At 36.6% G+C, this 19641-nt stretch overlaps 1 protein-coding gene across 1 annotated transcript in view; it reads right to left on the bottom strand.

Annotated features, from left to right (window-relative positions):
- The window catches only part of LOC114474302 (membrane-associated phosphatidylinositol transfer protein 3-like), a 68353-nt gene that overhangs the window by 42615 nt on the left and 6097 nt on the right, over positions 1-19641 (bottom strand). Inside the window, exons 2-3 of the mRNA XM_028464505.1 lie at positions 4158-4228; positions 3775-3995 (exon numbers count right to left, since the gene is read on the bottom strand). Of these exons, the coding sequence (XP_028320306.1) occupies positions 3775-3995; positions 4158-4228 (292 nt within the window). The remainder of the gene's footprint in view (positions 1-3774; positions 3996-4157; positions 4229-19641) is intronic.

The following is a 19641-nucleotide window of genomic DNA, read 5'->3' as shown; positions in this document are numbered from 1 at the left end:
ATGAAAATTTAGCACTGGGCAATTTTGGCAAAAGGCTAATATCGACCATGCCTAATAAAAACTACAATCATGCTAATTCAGCAGTGTCAATTATTAAACTTACTGAAAAAAAAAGAATTACTTGAAGGAATCATTTCATTAAAATATGACATCACTAAGTCACTGCTACGCATAGTTTGGTTTGAGCTAGGGAGGCATACGCACATAGCAATACCAACAGTGCATGTTTGAAGGAGTATTATTTGTCAGTGGAAAGGAATTGTGAAACACTCAAGCCAAGTTGGTCTGTTAATGTAAATGTTTGTCTTTCAGATGCTAAGAGAGACAACATGATGAGATTTAAGCAAGGCAATGAGTGCAGCATTAACAATGCAGTTTTAATCTGCCGATTCTTTCAATGCATGTGCTATAGCAAGTAAATGAAAAGGTGTTGTGATCATAGCACACTGTTCACTGACAAAGCATTAGTGGAAAAGGAGTTTGCTGGTGCGTGGGCATGTATGCATGCTGACTAACTGCATATTCAAAGAGTAAACACGACCTCCAGCCACGCAGGCATCGAGTTCAATTTGACTGATGTCAATGGCACGAATACATGTATTTGTAGATGATTTTCCAAAAGCTGACACACCACCTTGGAGATTTTATGAGGCAAAGACAGCAGAGCGAGTATGGTTAAAGTTCCCATGGACACAGAATACACTGCCTGTGTAGAAATGTGGCAGGACAAGCAAACATGTAAGTTATGGACAGATGTGTTCAAGCGTGGGCATCAGCCTTGGTGCAAGGACAGGTGAGCGAGACAAACAAGAACTGATGGGAGATGTTTTTTATCCTTCCTCTCAGGATGTGGTTAAAGCAGAGAAAACGGCAAAGCTGCAGAGCGGCTACACTAATCAAAAGTTGTTGCTTCGAGTCGCCAGCTGAGTCCTGCTAAGATTAATCACTGAAGCAGACGGAGGTCTCGACATGACTGACAAACACATTTTCCCAGTCACAGTGATCAGCGGCAATTCAGAGAAATATAATCTGCTTCTAATTGGACAGCAGTAAAGACAGAGTGACGCTGTCAACGATGAAAGTAGTGATGGGAAACCTAAGACTAATGCATTTCCTGTCACTTTCAAATCTGGTGCTAGTAAAGAAATACAATGAAAACAAGAAAGACATTAAAACCACTAAAAAGTCCATAAAAACATATCTGGCTTAGGTTACTTTCTGTCAAGCTACTAACTATAGAACAGGGCACCAACCCTTAATACTCCACATGCCCATACACCTGAGAGAGCTGTAAATTCTTAGCATTGTACACATTCTGTTTATTGCAGTAGAATTTGCCAAACCTGCAATTTTTCAAACTGTGATGGGGAGTGGTAGTGCAAAATGTTTTTGCATACAGTGTCAGAGAAGATGGTAAGGTGTTAGACCCAAAAGCATGAGGTAAAGGCAGGAATAGAGCATAAAACACTCGAGTGGAAACAGGAAGAATTCGTCAATCTCCCACATAAACATACTGACTAGACAGTGTGTGAAGACGCTGAGAGGAATCAATTCCCAACAAAAAAAAAGACAAAATCAAATATGAAAATGACGCACCAACCGGCACAGATGATGACATACAGTTAAAGACATAGTGTAGGCCTCATGAATAAATAAGTGGAGGATCATTTGCTTAAAAATTTTTTTGTAAAAGGTTGAAATTACTGCTCAAATTTTGTTTTCATCTGCACCGAAAAACAAAAGTTTCACACATTGCATTGTGGGATGTCGTGTCCCGTAGACCAGAGTTTCCCAACCAGGGGTAGGTGTACCCCTAGGGGTACGTGAGCACATTGCAGATATTCTAAGTTATTTCATAAGTCCGACAATAAAATAGTACGTGTGCGCTATGACTTGTTTTTCAAGTTTAAATGCCTGTTTAAAGGGGACATATTCAAAGAAGCTCCTTCTGTGGTAAATGTCATAAAACTTATATATAACACAGGCAGGGTAATTATTTGTTTTGTATTTATTTATTCATAGTACTTAATAATTTTTTTGATTCTTATTTTTTTCTAATTTCAACTTTATTATTTTTATTTAATAACAATATAATCATAATATATTAGTATTAATAATACAAACATTTACTATAATATTATTTCTTATATTTATCATTTGTATTGCCTTGAAGGCAACATCATTTTATGTTTAATTTGAGGTAAATAAGAAGATAATGACTGAATTTTAATTGTTCAATTTAAGAAGATGAAATAAAAAAAACGTGCGCTGAATATTCAGTTGTGTTATGTTCTACTTTTGGAGAACCATGAACACGTATGAGTGAAGGTTAGACGGATGCAGGTTAGAAGTCTTTTTCCGTCATTCTTATCAGTATTTCTAATATTTCTTTGCCAGACAAGAGGAGGACAGTGTTGGGCTTGACGCCATTTTTGTTCCAGTTCGTTCTTGTTATTACTTGTGATATCCCCTCAGATCTATCTGTGTAAGTCCTAAAATAAACCACAGCCATTGTTTTGCTGCAACTTTCAGTCCGTGTAAACACCAGAAATGTGTTGGGAAGTCACTTTGGCAGAGTTTTTAGGGGCAACCACACAGGAATCCTGGTAAGAATGAAGTAAAAACACTTCTATGCACCAGTCTATAGGGACTCCACATCCCACGATGCAATGCACAAAACTGTTCAAAAATGTTAAATAAAACAAATGTTCAAGCAACAATTTAAACCTTTTACAGCTTTTTTTGGAGCAAATGATTTTTGAGTTATTGCATTATGGGGCCTGAAATCTGTTTCTGCTGATTTAAGTGAGGGTGAAGTTAATCAACACTTTGTTGAAGAAGTTGAGATTAATTCTAAAGAGTGAAGCTCTACTCTTACTTGTTTTCGGCAGAAGTGTCTCAAAACTACACCGCCATCTATTGGTCTGGCATGTATACTACATTGTTTTTTATGCTTCCAGCTAGGGATGTCCCAATACAACTTTTTCATTTCCGACATGATACCGATATTGCAGCCTTGTGTATCGGCCGATACCGTTATTGATGCGATATCAGCATGAATCATACATACTTTTTTTTCTCCTCTCTCTTTTTTTTTTTAATAAAAAATATTTACTTATTTTGTAGTGTGGAATGCTAGAAAAGGCTTGATGAAGTGATGTTCCTCAAACAGAGAACATTAGTCAGACAACAGTAGGTATGAGAAAAACTGACCCATTTATCATTAACCAATTGGTTACATAATTTTTAACCATGAACATAATATCTACAGTATTCTATAATTGACTAAAATCAATAAAAAATCAATTAAAAAATGAAAAAATCAGAATCTGGACATTTGAATCCGATATTCATTTTAAGGGTAATATCGGACCGATGTCGATATCAGATCAGGACACCCCTACTTCCAACAGTCTCATGTAAACGGAGATTGTTTTGAAAACATTGCCGTGTGACTGCCAAAATTTTTGGAAACAAAAACAGAAACAGAAGCAAGTGGCCTATGTCTTCCAGCTGCATTATTTGGCCACTGGACTTACATGTTTGTCAATAGTGGAAATTGTCTCTGTTGTAATTGTCATTCAGCAAAGTTGCACTATGCACCCAAAGCAAACTTTATATAGCAGCTACTACTACTATACAAGGTTCACATAATTTGTCAAGTTGCACGATGCATGCTCCTAATCAAGACATGATTATTTTAAAATTATTTAATACATTTGAGGGAGTTAAAAAATGTCAGTTAATCAGTAAATAAACAGCTGTGATACTTACTTGGATACCAGGGAGAAAGCGTCAGCACACACAGCCGGACACGGCACAAGCTTTATCATCACATGTTCGGCTGCAGCCTGGAAATGTGCCTGTGTCACTTTTTCAAGCACAGAGGCCAACGTTGCCACATCTCCCGCCTTGGTACTTGGGTCCCCACCTGCTGTGTCTAAGATGTTTCCCCCGTGCACAACCAGTAGCAACACGTGGGTCTTACATTTCCTCTGAATGGGAGTGGGGGGAAAAAAGGAAAACCACTTCAGAGGAGAGGCTCAAAGGAAGCAGGAGTTCAGAGGCTGCATTTGGCAAAATGTAGTATAAAACAAATAATAGGACACTTCAAAAGGTTCAGGGGGTGCCAGTGACACATTTCATAATGATTGTACCTCAACATCCTCAAGTCCTTCAATGCTGCTCTGAGGAGGACAGCGACGACCTCCCAGTGGATACAGACCATCTGTAGTGAAGGAAACAAGTAGGAATTGATAGAAAATAAACAAAAGAGAAGAAGAAAGAGAAAGAATTACTGCAGGAGGCACTTTACCCAGACACATCAATAACAGGAGTATGAATAGCTATTGACCTGTGAGTGTGATCAATATTGCTAAAGCCCTTCCATCCATTTTCTGACCTGCTTGCTCCTTTTTTCAGGGTCTCAGGGTGCTAAAGCCCTTCATCGTCCGATATTTGTTTTCAAAAAGGGAATGATAGCAATGTATTTGGGGGGAAAACAACTGAGGCTAATGTTGATTTAGTGGTATTTAGATTTAGATGTTTCTGTCGTGTAGCGTCTACGCAGCTTTCACAAGATTTCCGTCTTTCTGATGCCGGGAGAGAAAACAAACTGTTCTTCTGAAGACAAAAGATAAAGGGATGCAGGGCATTTTTAATCACGACTCGCAGCATATCTTCCATAAGCAGCACATCATGGGAACTGGGCCAAACTCATTACTCCCTCCGGAAGCTACTGCACGCCTTGTCATCCTAACCCGCTCCTATCTCTCTTCTATTTCTCTATTTTTTTTTAAACAGAAGACAGGCTCTGTGCTGTTCTGTGCTGTTGTTTATTTGCTTCAACCCTCGCCTGGGACCAGCTGTCATGGGAGGCTCTCACAGCCTTATGCACCAGTTCCCAGTAGCAGCCCAGCCTCCACCTGCCTGCATATCCTAAACAACTCAAAATAAGACAAGGGATTGGGAAAGACTATTTTGGTAACAATGTTATAGAAAATTGATGGACGGGTCATTTTTTTTCCCCCAATGTGTGCAGAAGAAAAGCTCATCAGAAAGCTTGGGTAATTTCTAAAAAATTATATATCAGCAAATAACAGGGAAAACTAACATCACAAAATTGTTTTCTAAAAAATTTAAACAGTTAAACCAGAAAACTAGGTTAATTCAATAGTTTTAGATTATTCAACTCCAAAAATAATTATTACAAATCATAAAAGTCTTTTGCAATGTTAATCTCTGAATTATGTATAATTAAAGCTTTCATGCATAATTGAAATTTAAAATTTACACTTAAATCTTTATTTTGACATATAGTTTTATTTACTTCCACCAAGGAGATAATGTTTTCACTGGTGTTTATTTGTTTGTTTGTCTGTTAGCAGGATTACATCAAAAGTACTTAATGGATTTTAAGAAAATGTTAACCAAAGATTGAACTTCTACACCATAAAGAAAATATATATATATATATATATATATATATATATATATATATTTTTTTTTTTTTTTTTTTTTTGAGAGGATCAGATCAATATATTGATTCTGGATCAGTTAAAAAAAAAAAAACCTTATCTCTTATCATTGGCAAAATTTAAAAAAATTCATCAATCGGTTCAAAATGTACCGATTGCCATAAAGATTTGAGCCAAAAAAGTGTAAAAGAGTGTACAATCTCTCATGCTCTGTTAGTTGATACAGTATCCTGTCAAATGTGAAAAATCTCTGCAGCTGTTTTATGGATGGCTGTGCAATCTGGACTTGTCATTCAAAGCCAGCAGAAGCTTTTAGTCTTTTTTATCTGGCCTCTCGATGGCAATTATTTTCATTTTGCTGTCACACAAACTGATCTAAAAACTTTCTGCTGGAGTCAAAGCTTTGGTTTATTACCAATGGACCATCATTTGTTTGATTTTGAATGATTGGCGTCAATGTGGACGTACTTCATCTGGGATGGGAGAAAATACTGACAAATGTGCTAAACATTGACATAAATATATTAGCACACTGATACATATACAGTTTTAACCTTTTCATCTCTTGGTTAAAGGGAACCCCCTTTTTGTTACAATCAAAATACAAAATGAGATATCTGATATGTTTTAATTCACAATGTTTTGATAATAAACAGATTTGCAAACAAAATGCAATTTATTTAAACTGAAACATGGTGTATTATATTCTCTAATTAATCACATCTACATAAATTCTGTTATAAATCCTAATTTCAGTTTTAAGTTTGAGCCTCAATCCAAGGCTGGGTTTTTATCAGTATCCAAAGGACAGTAGGGTTAGTTAATAGCTCTTAATGTGCTTTAAATTTGAATCTTCCAACATTAACAGTGTACTGAAATCGGATTAAATGTAAATTTATTCAAGCCTTTTCCATTTAAATAGATTTGATTTACTGTTTTGAAAACTGTGCTCTTTAGATGTCCAAAGACTTGTTAAGAAATGGAAAAGATATCTGCGCGTAAAATCAAGATATTTGAGTCTAAGATGAACAAAGAGTCAAAGTAAATGAATAAATCCCATTATACGGGGATATGAAACTCTGGGCTGATTACCCACTTATCCATATATATATAATGTTACAATGACTCTTTAAACTTTCATTAGTACGTACTCTTGTTTTTATTGTCTCTACTTTCATTGTAAAGTTTTTGAAAAGCGCTATATAAAATAATTATATTATATATAGATATAATTATTATTATTTAAATTAAGATGGTCACCTAATCATCAGCAAGGATTATTATGGACGGGGTCTTTATTATTTCATATTATTACTTTATTATCATTGTTCTAAAATATGTAATTGCACTTTTTATGTTATTTTTATGCGTTTTGAAGGATATTTAACCTTTATCAATAAAGGTTACAGTTTTGACCCATTTTGTTTAAAATGGGTCAACATTTGCCAATGTTAAAAGTGTTTGTCAAAATATAGTTGTTTTTTTTTCCTTTTTAACAAATGGCCTTTAAAACTCTAGCATCCCAGAATGCATTGCATTGTATTCCAAAATTAAGTAGCACCCAAACAAACTGGATGTAAAGGTTAAGACAACCACTTATTTGAATTTTGGGATGACATTTAATTTTGCCCATTTTTTTCTTTTTCAGTCAGCATCTGTTACTGCATACTGTGTTTTTAATTAAATAAATGAAATCAAACGAAATTAGCTGGCGGAAAGCAAACAACGCCACTGTTAATTTCCAGTGGGCTTTGAGCCCAGTCAGGCGCTTGCTGATGGCAGTCACACATTGTACATCTGTTGTCATATTGACATTTTTTTACAGTTCATCCTCAAGAGAGCAACAGAATATTGACCCCTGACAAAGTGTTGTAAGGATGAAATGGCTCCACAGGAGTTAACTGACATTGAAATATCAAATATTGATCTATTGATTCATGTTCAGCATCCCCGTGCCAACCTGTCACAACTATGATCTAAAATATATTGTTACATTTTATAATGTGGGTGACGTTTTAGTTTCCTTTCTCTCTCTCTCTGTCTGACTGATGCTCCTCACAGGGCCAAACCACATCCGTCTCACATTTATCACCTTCACATGAAGCAAACCGGGAAAGACAAGGACAGCAAGATGAGAGTGAGAGGTAAAAGGCTGCATTTATCATTGAGACAATTGGCTTCTTCACCACAGATTTCTATCTTTCACCCTTCACATTTCCAGCCTGGTGGAATGTAAATGAAGCATCAGAGAACCACATCATCGTGAAAAAGGATCTGCTTAAGAGAACGTTTTCTTCCAAAAACCCTGCGTAATACATTATCATGAAATAACTGATAAGATTCAAATATTTCATGCCATAAGAAACTTCACAAGGGTCTGAAATATCAAGCCTAATCTGATCCCTTTTCATGCGCCACTTTGCCTTAAGACTACAAATATGGCAACCTATGCAATTGAATTTGGCCCCATAAACCACTGGGGGTCCCCAAAAGAGTCCTCGGCCTCATCTGAGGGGAATGAAAGTTCCCTGTTTTATCCATAATATCCTTACAGAGCACAAACCCTTACCAGAAGCCAACTATCCTCTTTGCCAAATATTCACAATTATCTGCATCAGTGATCCTGATCATTCACACTTTAAAAGGTCCCATATCATGCATTTTTCACCCATCTTCATTTGTTCTAAAAATTCCAAAAACATAGTATTTGAGGTTTATTTTCCCAAACTCGCCTGTTTTCCAGAGTTTTAGCCCTTAGTGGGTGTGTCTATACGCTGACTTGCCCTGAGGCAGATCAGTGATCACCAAAGCAAATTTCTCATGCTTTCCACACACTGTTATTGTTTTCAGCCAAAAAACTACACATTACAGTGAAACATATGGATATTTAAAAAGCTATCGTGTGAGTCCGTCTCCGCGCTGTGTTCATCCAGCAGCAGCAGCAGTCAGCAGCTTCAAACAATCACCGGAGTTTTAAGCTGCTAATTCACTTTCTTCTCCTCCTCAACTTTTTTAAATACAGGAATAGTGCATTTAAGGTGATAATCATTTGTTTATCACCTCAACCGTTGCGTCGCATTGGGTCACAAACATCAGATCACGTCAAAGGCGATACGATGTCCACTCCATGGGTGCCTACACTGCAGTGTTCACCGTGGACTCGGCGCAGAATGCTAATGACGTCACTAGCATTTCAATCGCTCAATTTTCAGAAGAGGGCAGAGAAGCAGCTCAGAGAGCAGGATTATTGAGGACTTGTCAGAGATGCAGGAAGGAATCCCAATAATACTTGCAATATCATGCAAATCAAAAAAGTTGATTTGCATGATATAGGACTTTTAAAGGCTTGTAAGAAAGTTCTATCCCCAATAATAGTGATACAATCGGTCCAAATGTAGATGTATAATGCCATTTTTACAGAAACCTGCGATGATATGCGCCATCTGGATCAATGCTGATTGAAACTTGGAGGAGTAATTGAGGAACAAACCTGGCATTACTGAGTCAAATTAAATTTTCGAAATTTCGCCAATAATGAGATCATTATGAGATTTCTTCAAATTGATCAAGAACCAGTATATTGGTCCAGATCTCCTCCAAAATCTAATAAAATCTTCCATGGTCTGTCTTTGGTTAAGGTTTTGTTCAAATCCATTAAGTACGTTATTCTTCTAACAGACAAACAAACAAGTTGCATGTTCTCCCTAAAAGTGTGTTGGTTTATTTTAGTTTCCTCTCATACAAACAGATGGTTTCTTGAGTTAGATTGAGAATGCTTGGTGCTTAACAACAGAAACTGTACAGATCAACACATGATTTTAATGTTCATAATGATTTTTAAACTGTTAAATGTTTTCTGTTGCACTTTTTAATCATGTAAAGCACATTGCAATGCCTTGTGATGAAATGTGCTATACAAATAAATTTGTCTCGACAAAACCAAGCATGTGTTCTACTAATAACAAATAGTTGTTCATGTCTTGTTATACGAATTTGTCATTACACCTAATGCTTTCTTTTATTCATACTGTTTCAATACAACAAGGAGATTGTTTTAACATTAGCATTTCTTTTGACACCCAGTAACAGTTTATCTTCTTTTTTGAAGAAAACCTGTTTTTTTTTTGTTTTTTAAATAAGAAAGAGAAAATGTTTGGTGAATCACTTGAATCACTTAATCTCTAACTGATACACGTGTAAAGGATATGGTCATTAAAAGTATTTTATTCACAAGTCAATGTTTTGCGCTGATACGTTAGCTGAGCTTTTATAACATTTAATCATCAACTTGTTTCTGTATCAGCCAAATCACTGAGTCACTCTTTAAAATCTCATTATCTAAAGAGAAACTGTACAGTAGGTATTTCAAGTAGCCCAGCATGCTTCTATTTCTGAATACTTTGATAGTTTCTATATATTGGAGCGAGTAAGGAGGGTGAAGCAGGGTTTAGGATGATTGATTTAGGCTACAACTCCTTCAGAATACAGCTATGTTACTCCAGTCACACTGTAAGTGGTTGGGAAGTGTTCTCAGGGAGGCTTTTAATATTCTCCTTAAAGTGAAACCACTTGATGATCTCCCTGCTCCTGGACACGCTATCAACTCACCTAACATCCTCCTCAGGTCAACTTCAACAATCTTTTTCAACCCATAAGGATCTTTAAAGATTGGTTTGTGTCAATAAAAGCTGATGATCATGTACCTTTGAAACACAGTTGAGCTTTTTAAATAGCGATTATTATCTATGAATTCTTTAGGTATCAAGAGGTTACAATACTGGTTTGTCTGTTGAATGGATAAACAGTATTCCCCTGAACTCTGGCACAGCATAGGCATGCTAACATTTCTCCATCTGTTCCCTGCTGCTGGATCCAGGGTCTGTCACTCTGCAAAAGGTCCCCGTCACATCATTAGTTCCACTACATGATACACCACCACACACACAAAACAAACAAACCAGCACAAGCACATTCTCCAATAATGTGCATAGTCAGTGCAACAATCCCAGGTGCTACACATTTATACAAACCATCTGCTGTGCTTTAAGCAATTGAAGAAACAATACTAAGTATCAAACTATTCCTCCATTAATCAACTCTGACAGATATTCATAAAAGTCAATCCCTGATTGTGATTACACATGGGATCTTAGTAAACATAGAAATTATGTATTAGTGAAAATAAAAAAAGCTATTATTGAAAATTAAATTGACAAAACTATAGCAAGAATATTTTTTATAGAGCTCTCTTCTCCCATGCACATACAGTAAGTCAGAAAACCGCACAGCAGCGCTGTTTTTGGCTGTGCGCTATTCTCCCCCTGTACTTAGTCACTGCGAGTCTTCATCCCAGCGGCCCTGAAATGTGGGCGTTCCCAGTCAAATCTGGCCTTTCACGCATTCTCCCAGTGGCTCGATAAAGTGAAACATTATATTGCACTAGAAGTTTGGACTCAGTTACAATTTAAGTCACACAGACTCATGATATTTCAAAAGAGACTCCCAGAAAAGAATCTACAGCTAAACTGACACTATCATGCCGTCATGGGGTGGCGGGGGGGGGGGGGGGTAACGCATGCACGCCAAATAATTGACCATCAGCATTTCTAATTTACATTTACCAATGTGCACAGTGCATTAGTTTTATCAAATCAACCTGTTACTTTGTTTTTCAAAGAAGGCGTTACAAATTAAAAGTATGCTTTAACATTTTCATGGATTTCAATGACATTTACAAGCGTTGGAAAAACTCCATGTTCCGGGATTTCAGGGCAGCCCCAAAAAATCACGACCCAGTCCACCTACTTGGCTTTAGTCTGCCTTCGTTTACAGACTAACTGGCGTTGGGTCGATTTACGCGCAGTGAGTGTGTCAGGAACCTGGATCAAAGAATAAGCGTGTAACTGCAGGCGCGTAAAAATACGCTTAAATCCAGACTGGAGAATAGGGCCCATAGTACATTTATTAATGGAAAAAATGTTTGGTATTTCTTCAAATTAACCTTTTAACTGTAAAATAAATAAAACTCCAGTCCGCCAGGCACCAAATATCCTCTTGATATGCAGTTATCTGGATCATTGATCCAGATTATGGTACCATGATCATTCACACTTTAAAGGCTTGTGAGAATTTTCCATCCCCATTAATACAAACAATACAGAAGGTCCAAATGCATGCACACCCCCATTTTTCCGCAAAATTGCAATGAAATGCGCAAACCAGGTCTGATCCGGATGAAATTCAAGATAAGGATTTTTTTTCAAAGTGATCCAGAGTCAAACAGGATTTAGGCAAACATGGTAAACACAAAACTCAATGTGGAGCTGAGGTGTGACGTCTTGTTTTGTTTTTTTTATTTCAATACACTGATCCTCCTCCTCCTTCCTCTCCCTCTTTGCTCCAGGCGACAGCAGTGTTGTTTGGGTGTGATTCTCTGTTGTCAGAGTGTGAGCCGCAGCGTTTCTTGCTTATTATTGTGTTAGACAGACACGCTCAACTGCGCACAAACGTGGATTTGAATGCACAGCTACACACACACAAATGTAGATAAACATTTCCCACAGACTTTAAGGTACAAAAGACAAGCCTGAACCGCCTCATTAGTAGGTTTTTAAAAGTTTACACGTTTTTCTGTCCTTCTTTTATGAAAATATTCCCACGTAGAAAACAAAAGCATCAATTTAATGCAAATTAAAAAGAAAAATGGCATCTTTACAAGGAGCATGTGCATAAAATCACTTGACTGGAAGGGGCATGAGCAGAATATAGATGATCCCTTAAATTCATGTTTGGTGTCTCTCGCTGCATGTGTTTCTGAATGGAGCTGCAGGGTGCATGCAGAAAATAGAGCAGAGCTATGGTGCTCCATCGAAAATGAAAAATCATTCCCCATTCAATCTCTTCCCCCCCCCGGGTCCCTTCATGCTAAATTATATTCTCGTACTATTTTATTGTGCCAGGAAGGAGAAAAAAAAAATGATGTGTGTCAGTGTGTTCTTTAAAAGCTTATCTTCAGTGATCTAAAGCCAAACTGTGTGTGTGCGTCCACTGACGGTGTGTCTCAGCCTCACTGCAAACACCCAAGGAAGCAGCCAAGCCGCGGTCAGGAGGTTGTGTTTGGAAAAGAGTGTCATTTCAGCAAGAGACGGGCTTATATAATGTGGCTATTTCAGGTCATCTCCTTCATGTAGTATCAACATTGACCACAGCATAGATATATACACAGATACCAGTGTTTGCATAAGGGGAAGATGGAAAAGCCTGTGAGAGATTGAAGCAATCACAGACATTAAATCACAAAATGTCACCTATCAAGAGTTTGTTTTATTATTAGTAAGAATGCAGGAGACTACATTAAGTTAAAGCATAGACTGTAAAAAGAATGGACGGGACAAGCTCCCTGGTGAAGTGAAGCTTTTATTCTTAGAGCTCCCCCTGCTGACTGGCTGCAGTATAGGTCATAAACCCCGCCTCTTCAATAATAACAGATGGGATGTGGGTCAAACTATAGAGTTAAAATACTCATCACATAATTTTTTTCCAAATCAAAACTCTGCTGTGATCATTAGTTATTATCACCCTACATTGTGTTCAAGTGCTCATTCAGTGAAGTTTGTTTTAAATTAGTTTGAGAAAACGTACATTTTACGTCATATATGGCAATGACTGACAACCACGAGTCTTACTTAGCTCTCTTTGTGAATAGCAGTTACGTCATGACGCGTGATTTTCTTCATTTTCAAATAGAGTACGTTTAGATATTTAAGTTGAAATATATCGTGATTTTGTGCTAACCTCTATGATTTGAACAAGCCGTTGGTAGAATTTCCAGCGGGAAAGACACTCATGTTTTTGGCGTAGCTGGGCTGCGTAAGTTATCAGGAGAGTACGCTAAATGGGCGGGCATGTTACCAGGGCTCCTCTAGCCAGACCCTACTGCGCAGACTCTGGCTCAAAACAACGTCAAATTTGCAAGATGGAACCGCCCTTAAGCGCCGTATTTTGGCTTCAAGAATGTTGAGTGGGAACAGCTACAGTGCACGCACACTGGTTAAACCTTTTCAACCTATTGCAACATTTTTCCAACATTTGAACCTTTTACAACCTTAATGCTAATGTTAAGCTATTGCTAGGTTAGTACTTATTTAATGGTAGGTTAATGCTATTGCTAGGCTTTTGCTAGGTTAATGATAATGCTAGGTTAATGCTAATGTAAGGCAGTTATTGCTAGGTGAATGGTAATGCTAGGTTAATGTTATTGCTAGGATAATGCTAACAAACTGCCCAGAAGTGGAACAAACTGCCAGCAGATCAGAAGTCAGCATCCAATGTGAACATTTTTAAATCAAAGTTAAAGACACTCTTCCTCTACTGCGTGTGATTGAGAGAGAGATTTTTGGTCATGTTGTTGTTGATGTAATGTTTGTTGATGATTTTAAATGTTTTTGGGTTTTTTTGTTACTGACTTTAATGTGCTTATTGATTTTAAGCTGTTGAATGTTTTCTGTAGCACTTTTTGATCATGTAAAGCACATTGAGTTGCGTTGCGTATGAAATGCACTACAGTATACAAATACATTTACGTTAAGCTAATGCTAATATTATACTAATGCTTGGATAATGCTAGTTCGTGCTAATGCTATCTAAAGCTAATTTACGTTAATGCTAGCTAATGATAATTCTAGCTATAATGCTAATGAATGCTAACTAACTAATACTAATGTTAGCTAATGCTAATAAATGCAATTGCAAGGTAAATGTTATTGCTCAGTTAATGCTAATGTTAGGTTAATGCTAATGTTAGGTTAATGCTAATGTTAGGTTAATGCTATTCCTAGGATAAGGCTATTGCTAGGATGATGCGAACATTCGGTTAATGTTATTGCTAGGATAATGCTAACACCAGGTTAATGCTAATGTTGTGATAATGCTAGTTAATGCTAAGTTAATGCTAGCTAATTTATACTCATGCCTGGTTAATGCTAGCTCATGTTAATGCTAGTTAATGATAATTTATGGTAATGCTAGCTAATGCTATTGCTTGGTACATGTTATTACTAGGTTAATGCTATTGCTAGGATACGACTATTGCTAAGATAATGCTAACATTAAGCTAATGCTAGGTTAATGTTATTGCTATGATGATGCTAACACCAGGCTCATGCTAATGTTATGCTAATGCTAGTTAGTGCTAAGCTAATTCTAGGTAATGCTAATATAATGCTAGCTAATGTTATACTAATGCTAATACTTGGTTAATACTAATCTAATGCAGTGTGACATGGGCCAGCACCTGCATCCTCACTTTCATTTTCTTCAGGACATGCAAATATTCTAGTTGTTATTATTATTACCATTTTTAAGAATAAAGGAGCAAAGGAAAAAGCGAGAAGGATTATGAATGATTTGCAGTCGTGTTCAAGGCAAATCTGTCCCTTACCATCCGTCCGTTTTCCCCCCAACCCAGCGTGCGCACGCACGCATACACGCACACACACACACACGGAGGGAAAGTGTTTGTGGCTTGCTGAGTAATGATTGTAGGAATATTCGCTAGCTGGATGAAAAGGAAGTGGCTTAGGGGGCAAATAAATGGAGAGGGCGAGGAGAGATAGAATAAAGGGATAGAGGAATAATTGAGAGCAAAAAACAGAGAACACAGACTAGACCTGCTTTGGAAAAACAATGGAAATAGATGGAGATGAAAGGGTGGAGAGGTGATGATTATTACACAGCTCTGACAAACAGCCACACCTTATGCCTATTTCCTGATGACAGTTTCACTGGAAAATGATCCACGATACGGTTCTGTTGTAGCCCTCAAACCTTTTAATATAAGCCACTTACAGTAAATCACAAGCAACTGGGAGACTAAAATGAGCGTCTAGGACTCTAGTGCTGGTTTTAAACCTGGGTTATAAATCTACCAGCTGGTTGCAAACAAATACGTGTTTATGGAATTATTTTTTCTTTATTTATTTTTTCCTCTTAACTTGCACAAAATGCACAATTTGAATTAAAATACATGTTTCTGCACTGTAATATTACTTTCCAGTAGAAACAATCAATTTATTTCCCTTTAACTCTTTCTGTTTTATACAATTTCTGTTGCTATGGTCACTCGGTTGGAGCTAAATTGATGTCAATAAAAACAGAGTCGCTCAGTAAGCAGACACACATTTACATGCAGGATTGCACGCTGGAGTATTTTTTACGATGAGTGATAAATAAGAGACAGTGGGCAGAAGAAGTTGAAGACTAAATTAATTTACAAATATTTAGACAACGCAAAGAAATATCTCAAAAAAACAGTGTGAGAAGAAAAAGTGTTAAAGTGCCTTTTTATCCATCTTTAGTTTTATCACCAAAATTGTGGCTTTTTATAGCCTAGTTTTGCCTTATTTGTTATAGAAATAGGAAAAACTCACAGCCAAGCCATGGTTTTATACTACACTCTTATGGTTAATTATAGTTCTTTGGTTTTTTGCTCCAGGAAAGTTGCTTCAATTCATACCTGGATCATTATTTACAGGAGATAAATTACTGCATTGGTTCCCAAACTAGGGCGAGATGCCAAAACGGGGGTTGCGAGGGGGGATGGGCATGTGCTAGAATGGCCTTTATTAATAAAGAGCTTTATTACTGTTCAAAAATATGTGATTGCAAATGTAATGTTCTTTTTATGACTTCTGAAGGAGAATAGTCTACATTTTTTATTTGGTAATACTTTAATTGAAGTTTTATGCATAAGGCTGACATTACGTGGTCATTATTATGACATGACACCTGTCATTACTCTTAACGCTACATAACCCCACTAGATCCCTCCACCTAACCCAAAAATGCAACATAGCTCCAAGTTGTCATAAAAGCCTTAATGACACCTTATTCATGCTAATGACAGCTTAATGTCAGCCTTAGGTATAAAACATCAATAAAGTGTGACCTTTTATTTCTTTCTGCCCTTTCTGTGCGATGGGGGGGCTGAGAGTTTTCATTCTTCAAAGGGGGGTTTAGTAAAAAAAAGGAAACTATTGATTTATCGTGTGCACTTCTGTTGTGATGTCCATATTTTCACCTTCACGTGTTCTAGTACAGAGGTCACCAACCTTTCTGAAACTGTGAGCAACTTCATAGGTACTGAATAGTGCAAAGGGCTACCAGTGAAAAAAAGCACGTCTTAAATACTACATTTCAAGGTTTCACTTTAATTAGAGGTTAAGATAATAAGGAAGACTGGCAGTAACTTAAAAAGGTAGGAAATGCTATTTTATTTAATTGTTTCATTTTCATAGAAAATTAGCTTCTTATTTACTAGCTATCAACAAACAACTTTTAACTAATCATTTAACATGTAACATTTGTAAAATATGTTACATGTTAAATCATATTTTAGAAAAATCCACCTTGTGTTTTTAAAAATATATCTTATATACAGTATATATCATATTATATACAGTGTTGGGAAGGTTACTTTCAAATGTAATCAGTTACAGATTACATGTCCAACATGTAATGTGTAACTTAAATCTAGTACTGTAATCTGATTACTTGGATTACTTTCACATTAATTACATTTTTTCAGTGTAGGCATGCAGCCGTCAATGGAAAAAATAAAGATAACTATTGTAAATACATCCTCTATAGGTGCTGATGGTGATATATATACTTCTCAGTAATAACACAAACAGAATAATCATCTATAGAGCTGCAACTAGCGATTATTATCATAATCGATTAATCGGTCAATAAATTCATCGATTAATCAGACTATCGTTTATCTGTAAAGCACATTTAAAACCTGCTTAAGCTGATTAAAACTGAAAAAAGTGTCTCTCACACAAGTGCGCACACAAAATCTCTGCAGGTGAAGCAAACGCTCTGCATTACGGTCAGTGACATAAATCGGCACAACGCAAGGAATCGATGATGAAATTTGTTGCCATGCTTTTAATAGATGATTTTTTATCAATTTTATTGATTATTGCTTGCAGCGTTAATCATCTGTTTTAAATGTAATGTGTGAAATCTACTCGTCTAGTCAACAAACCATGTTAGCACATCATGGAGGACTTGTAATGTAAGGAAACAGACTAGTGCTAACTGTAGACAGTAGCCCATCTGTAACTGCACATTACTAAGCAGATAGAGATTAGGATGCTGCTATCTCACTATTAGGGGTGTGCATTGCTTGGCATCTGGCGCTGCGATTTGTTGTCCAGATACATAGGTCACGATACGATACATCCCAAGTATAAGGAGATTATTGCGATTTTTTTTTTAATATATGACTTGAGAAACAAACTAATCTGTACATCTGTACACCTTCATGAGAACATTATGTATGAATATATTTTATTGGCATATTTACACTGAAAACATTGGGCTTTAACATGACACGTGCCAACAACTTAAAATAAAACAAATAACATGCAATCTGCCTGTGGCTTTTAAACCAACATGACTTTAGTGCAACTTAACTGAGGTATATGCCTAGAACAACAAATAAATGCAGAAAGTTAGTGTTTCTTTTTAAATTTTTTTGAAAAAACACAAGCTGGTCAACATGCCCAGGTTTCAGCGCACTTCTTTTGTGCAGTTATAATGTCTCCTGCAGTGGAAAATATTTTCCTGGTTAAATATTAGGTAAAAAAAATAAATAGATTTTTTAAACTAATTAAAAAATAAATCGATATGGATGCATTCTGACTTGATCCAAGAATTGCGCGACGTAATATCGCGATATATCATATTTACATTGGGGCTTCTGGGAAAACCACTGTGTTGCCATGTTGGTAGTGAATTAGCCTGCAAAACTGAAAAGTAACTGTGCAATCCATTGATTTTAACAATGTACCTGTAATCTGATTACTAACCATTTAAACTGTAACTGTAATGGATTACATATAATATAATTATTACTCCCCAACACTGATTATATACAGTTATAACGTACCACAACAACAAACCTCGAAGATCACACTTGTGTTTTCTTGTCTCTGTGTATGTTGGTAATGTGCTACTCTCCTGTTTGAGCTCCTTCTGTCTTCAGTGTCGTTATATATGTGACGAGTCATGAAGCTTGTAAAAAATACATTATCCCCAAATAAAACTGGCTTGTGGTTTTAATCAATTTGTTCTCTCATCTTGACTTTCAACATTCACTTAATTTTTTTGTGATAAAATTGTTGTATTTAATTGTGATGCAGTAATGTCAAAAGAATCGACATCGTATGTGTACAAAGCCCGTCTCTGTGGTCATATGTTCTTCTATTTCACAATGCCAATACATGTTTAAAAACCTACAAATGGCTTTCTTTCTACTACAACAGGAAAAGAAAAAGCTTTCCGCTTGTATTTGAAGTAATCTCACCCGGCTTTAAGTGTCTTGTTCCTGTCCACTCTCTATGGGTGACTCATATCCATCACATCAGCAGGGTCTCTTTACTGAGTGTCTTTCTTCCCTGCAGCCCACACATGTGTTTGTGTGTCTTTCACATAGCACAATATTTACTCGCCGATATCACCTCCTCAAGACCTGAAATCTATCACGTCCCCTATTGTTTAGAGGCATATTTCAAGAAAGTCCAACAAGGATCTGAATCTATTTGTGCTGCTAATGTCAATTAATATTAACAAACCTTTATAGACCATGTTCAAGGCTTTATTTAGTTAATCAATTACTTTAATTTCATTATCTGCTGTGTCAGAAATTAATTCATCAATTCCTTTAACTTACCCAATTATAAATGAATTAATCTGGTGAGTGGTTAATGTCATATATATTAAAGACCTCTGCCTTACCGAGTTAGCTAAGATCCAGGGTATAACACTGTGCAGAAGCCACACAACGATCATACATCCTTTTTTTTTTTTAATTTTTTCAATAATCTAGTTTAATAGATGACTGAAGATTTAACACTGGCCACGGTTACATGATGTTTTTTAATTCTGAATTAGTTATTCCAAAATAAATCACTCGGAATTAAAGTGTCCTGCTTCATGTTTACATGGTAAGAGTAATTCCCGAACTGAGGTTTAAAATGGAAAACCGTTTTTTCGGCTTTAGTTAATTCCGCTTTAAGTCTGGGGGTTGGAAAGGCTCTGATGGGACAGGGGGCGAATGTGACGTATCTCGTCTATTGGGATAAACACACAACAAACA

The sequence above is a fragment of the Gouania willdenowi genome, chromosome 13 (genome assembly GCF_900634775.1).
Source record: "Gouania willdenowi chromosome 13, fGouWil2.1, whole genome shotgun sequence".
Lineage (NCBI taxonomy): Eukaryota > Metazoa > Chordata > Actinopteri > Blenniiformes > Gobiesocidae > Gouania > Gouania willdenowi.
The sequence above is the reverse complement of the archived record's forward strand: the minus strand, read 5'-3'. Positions and strand labels throughout refer to the sequence as shown.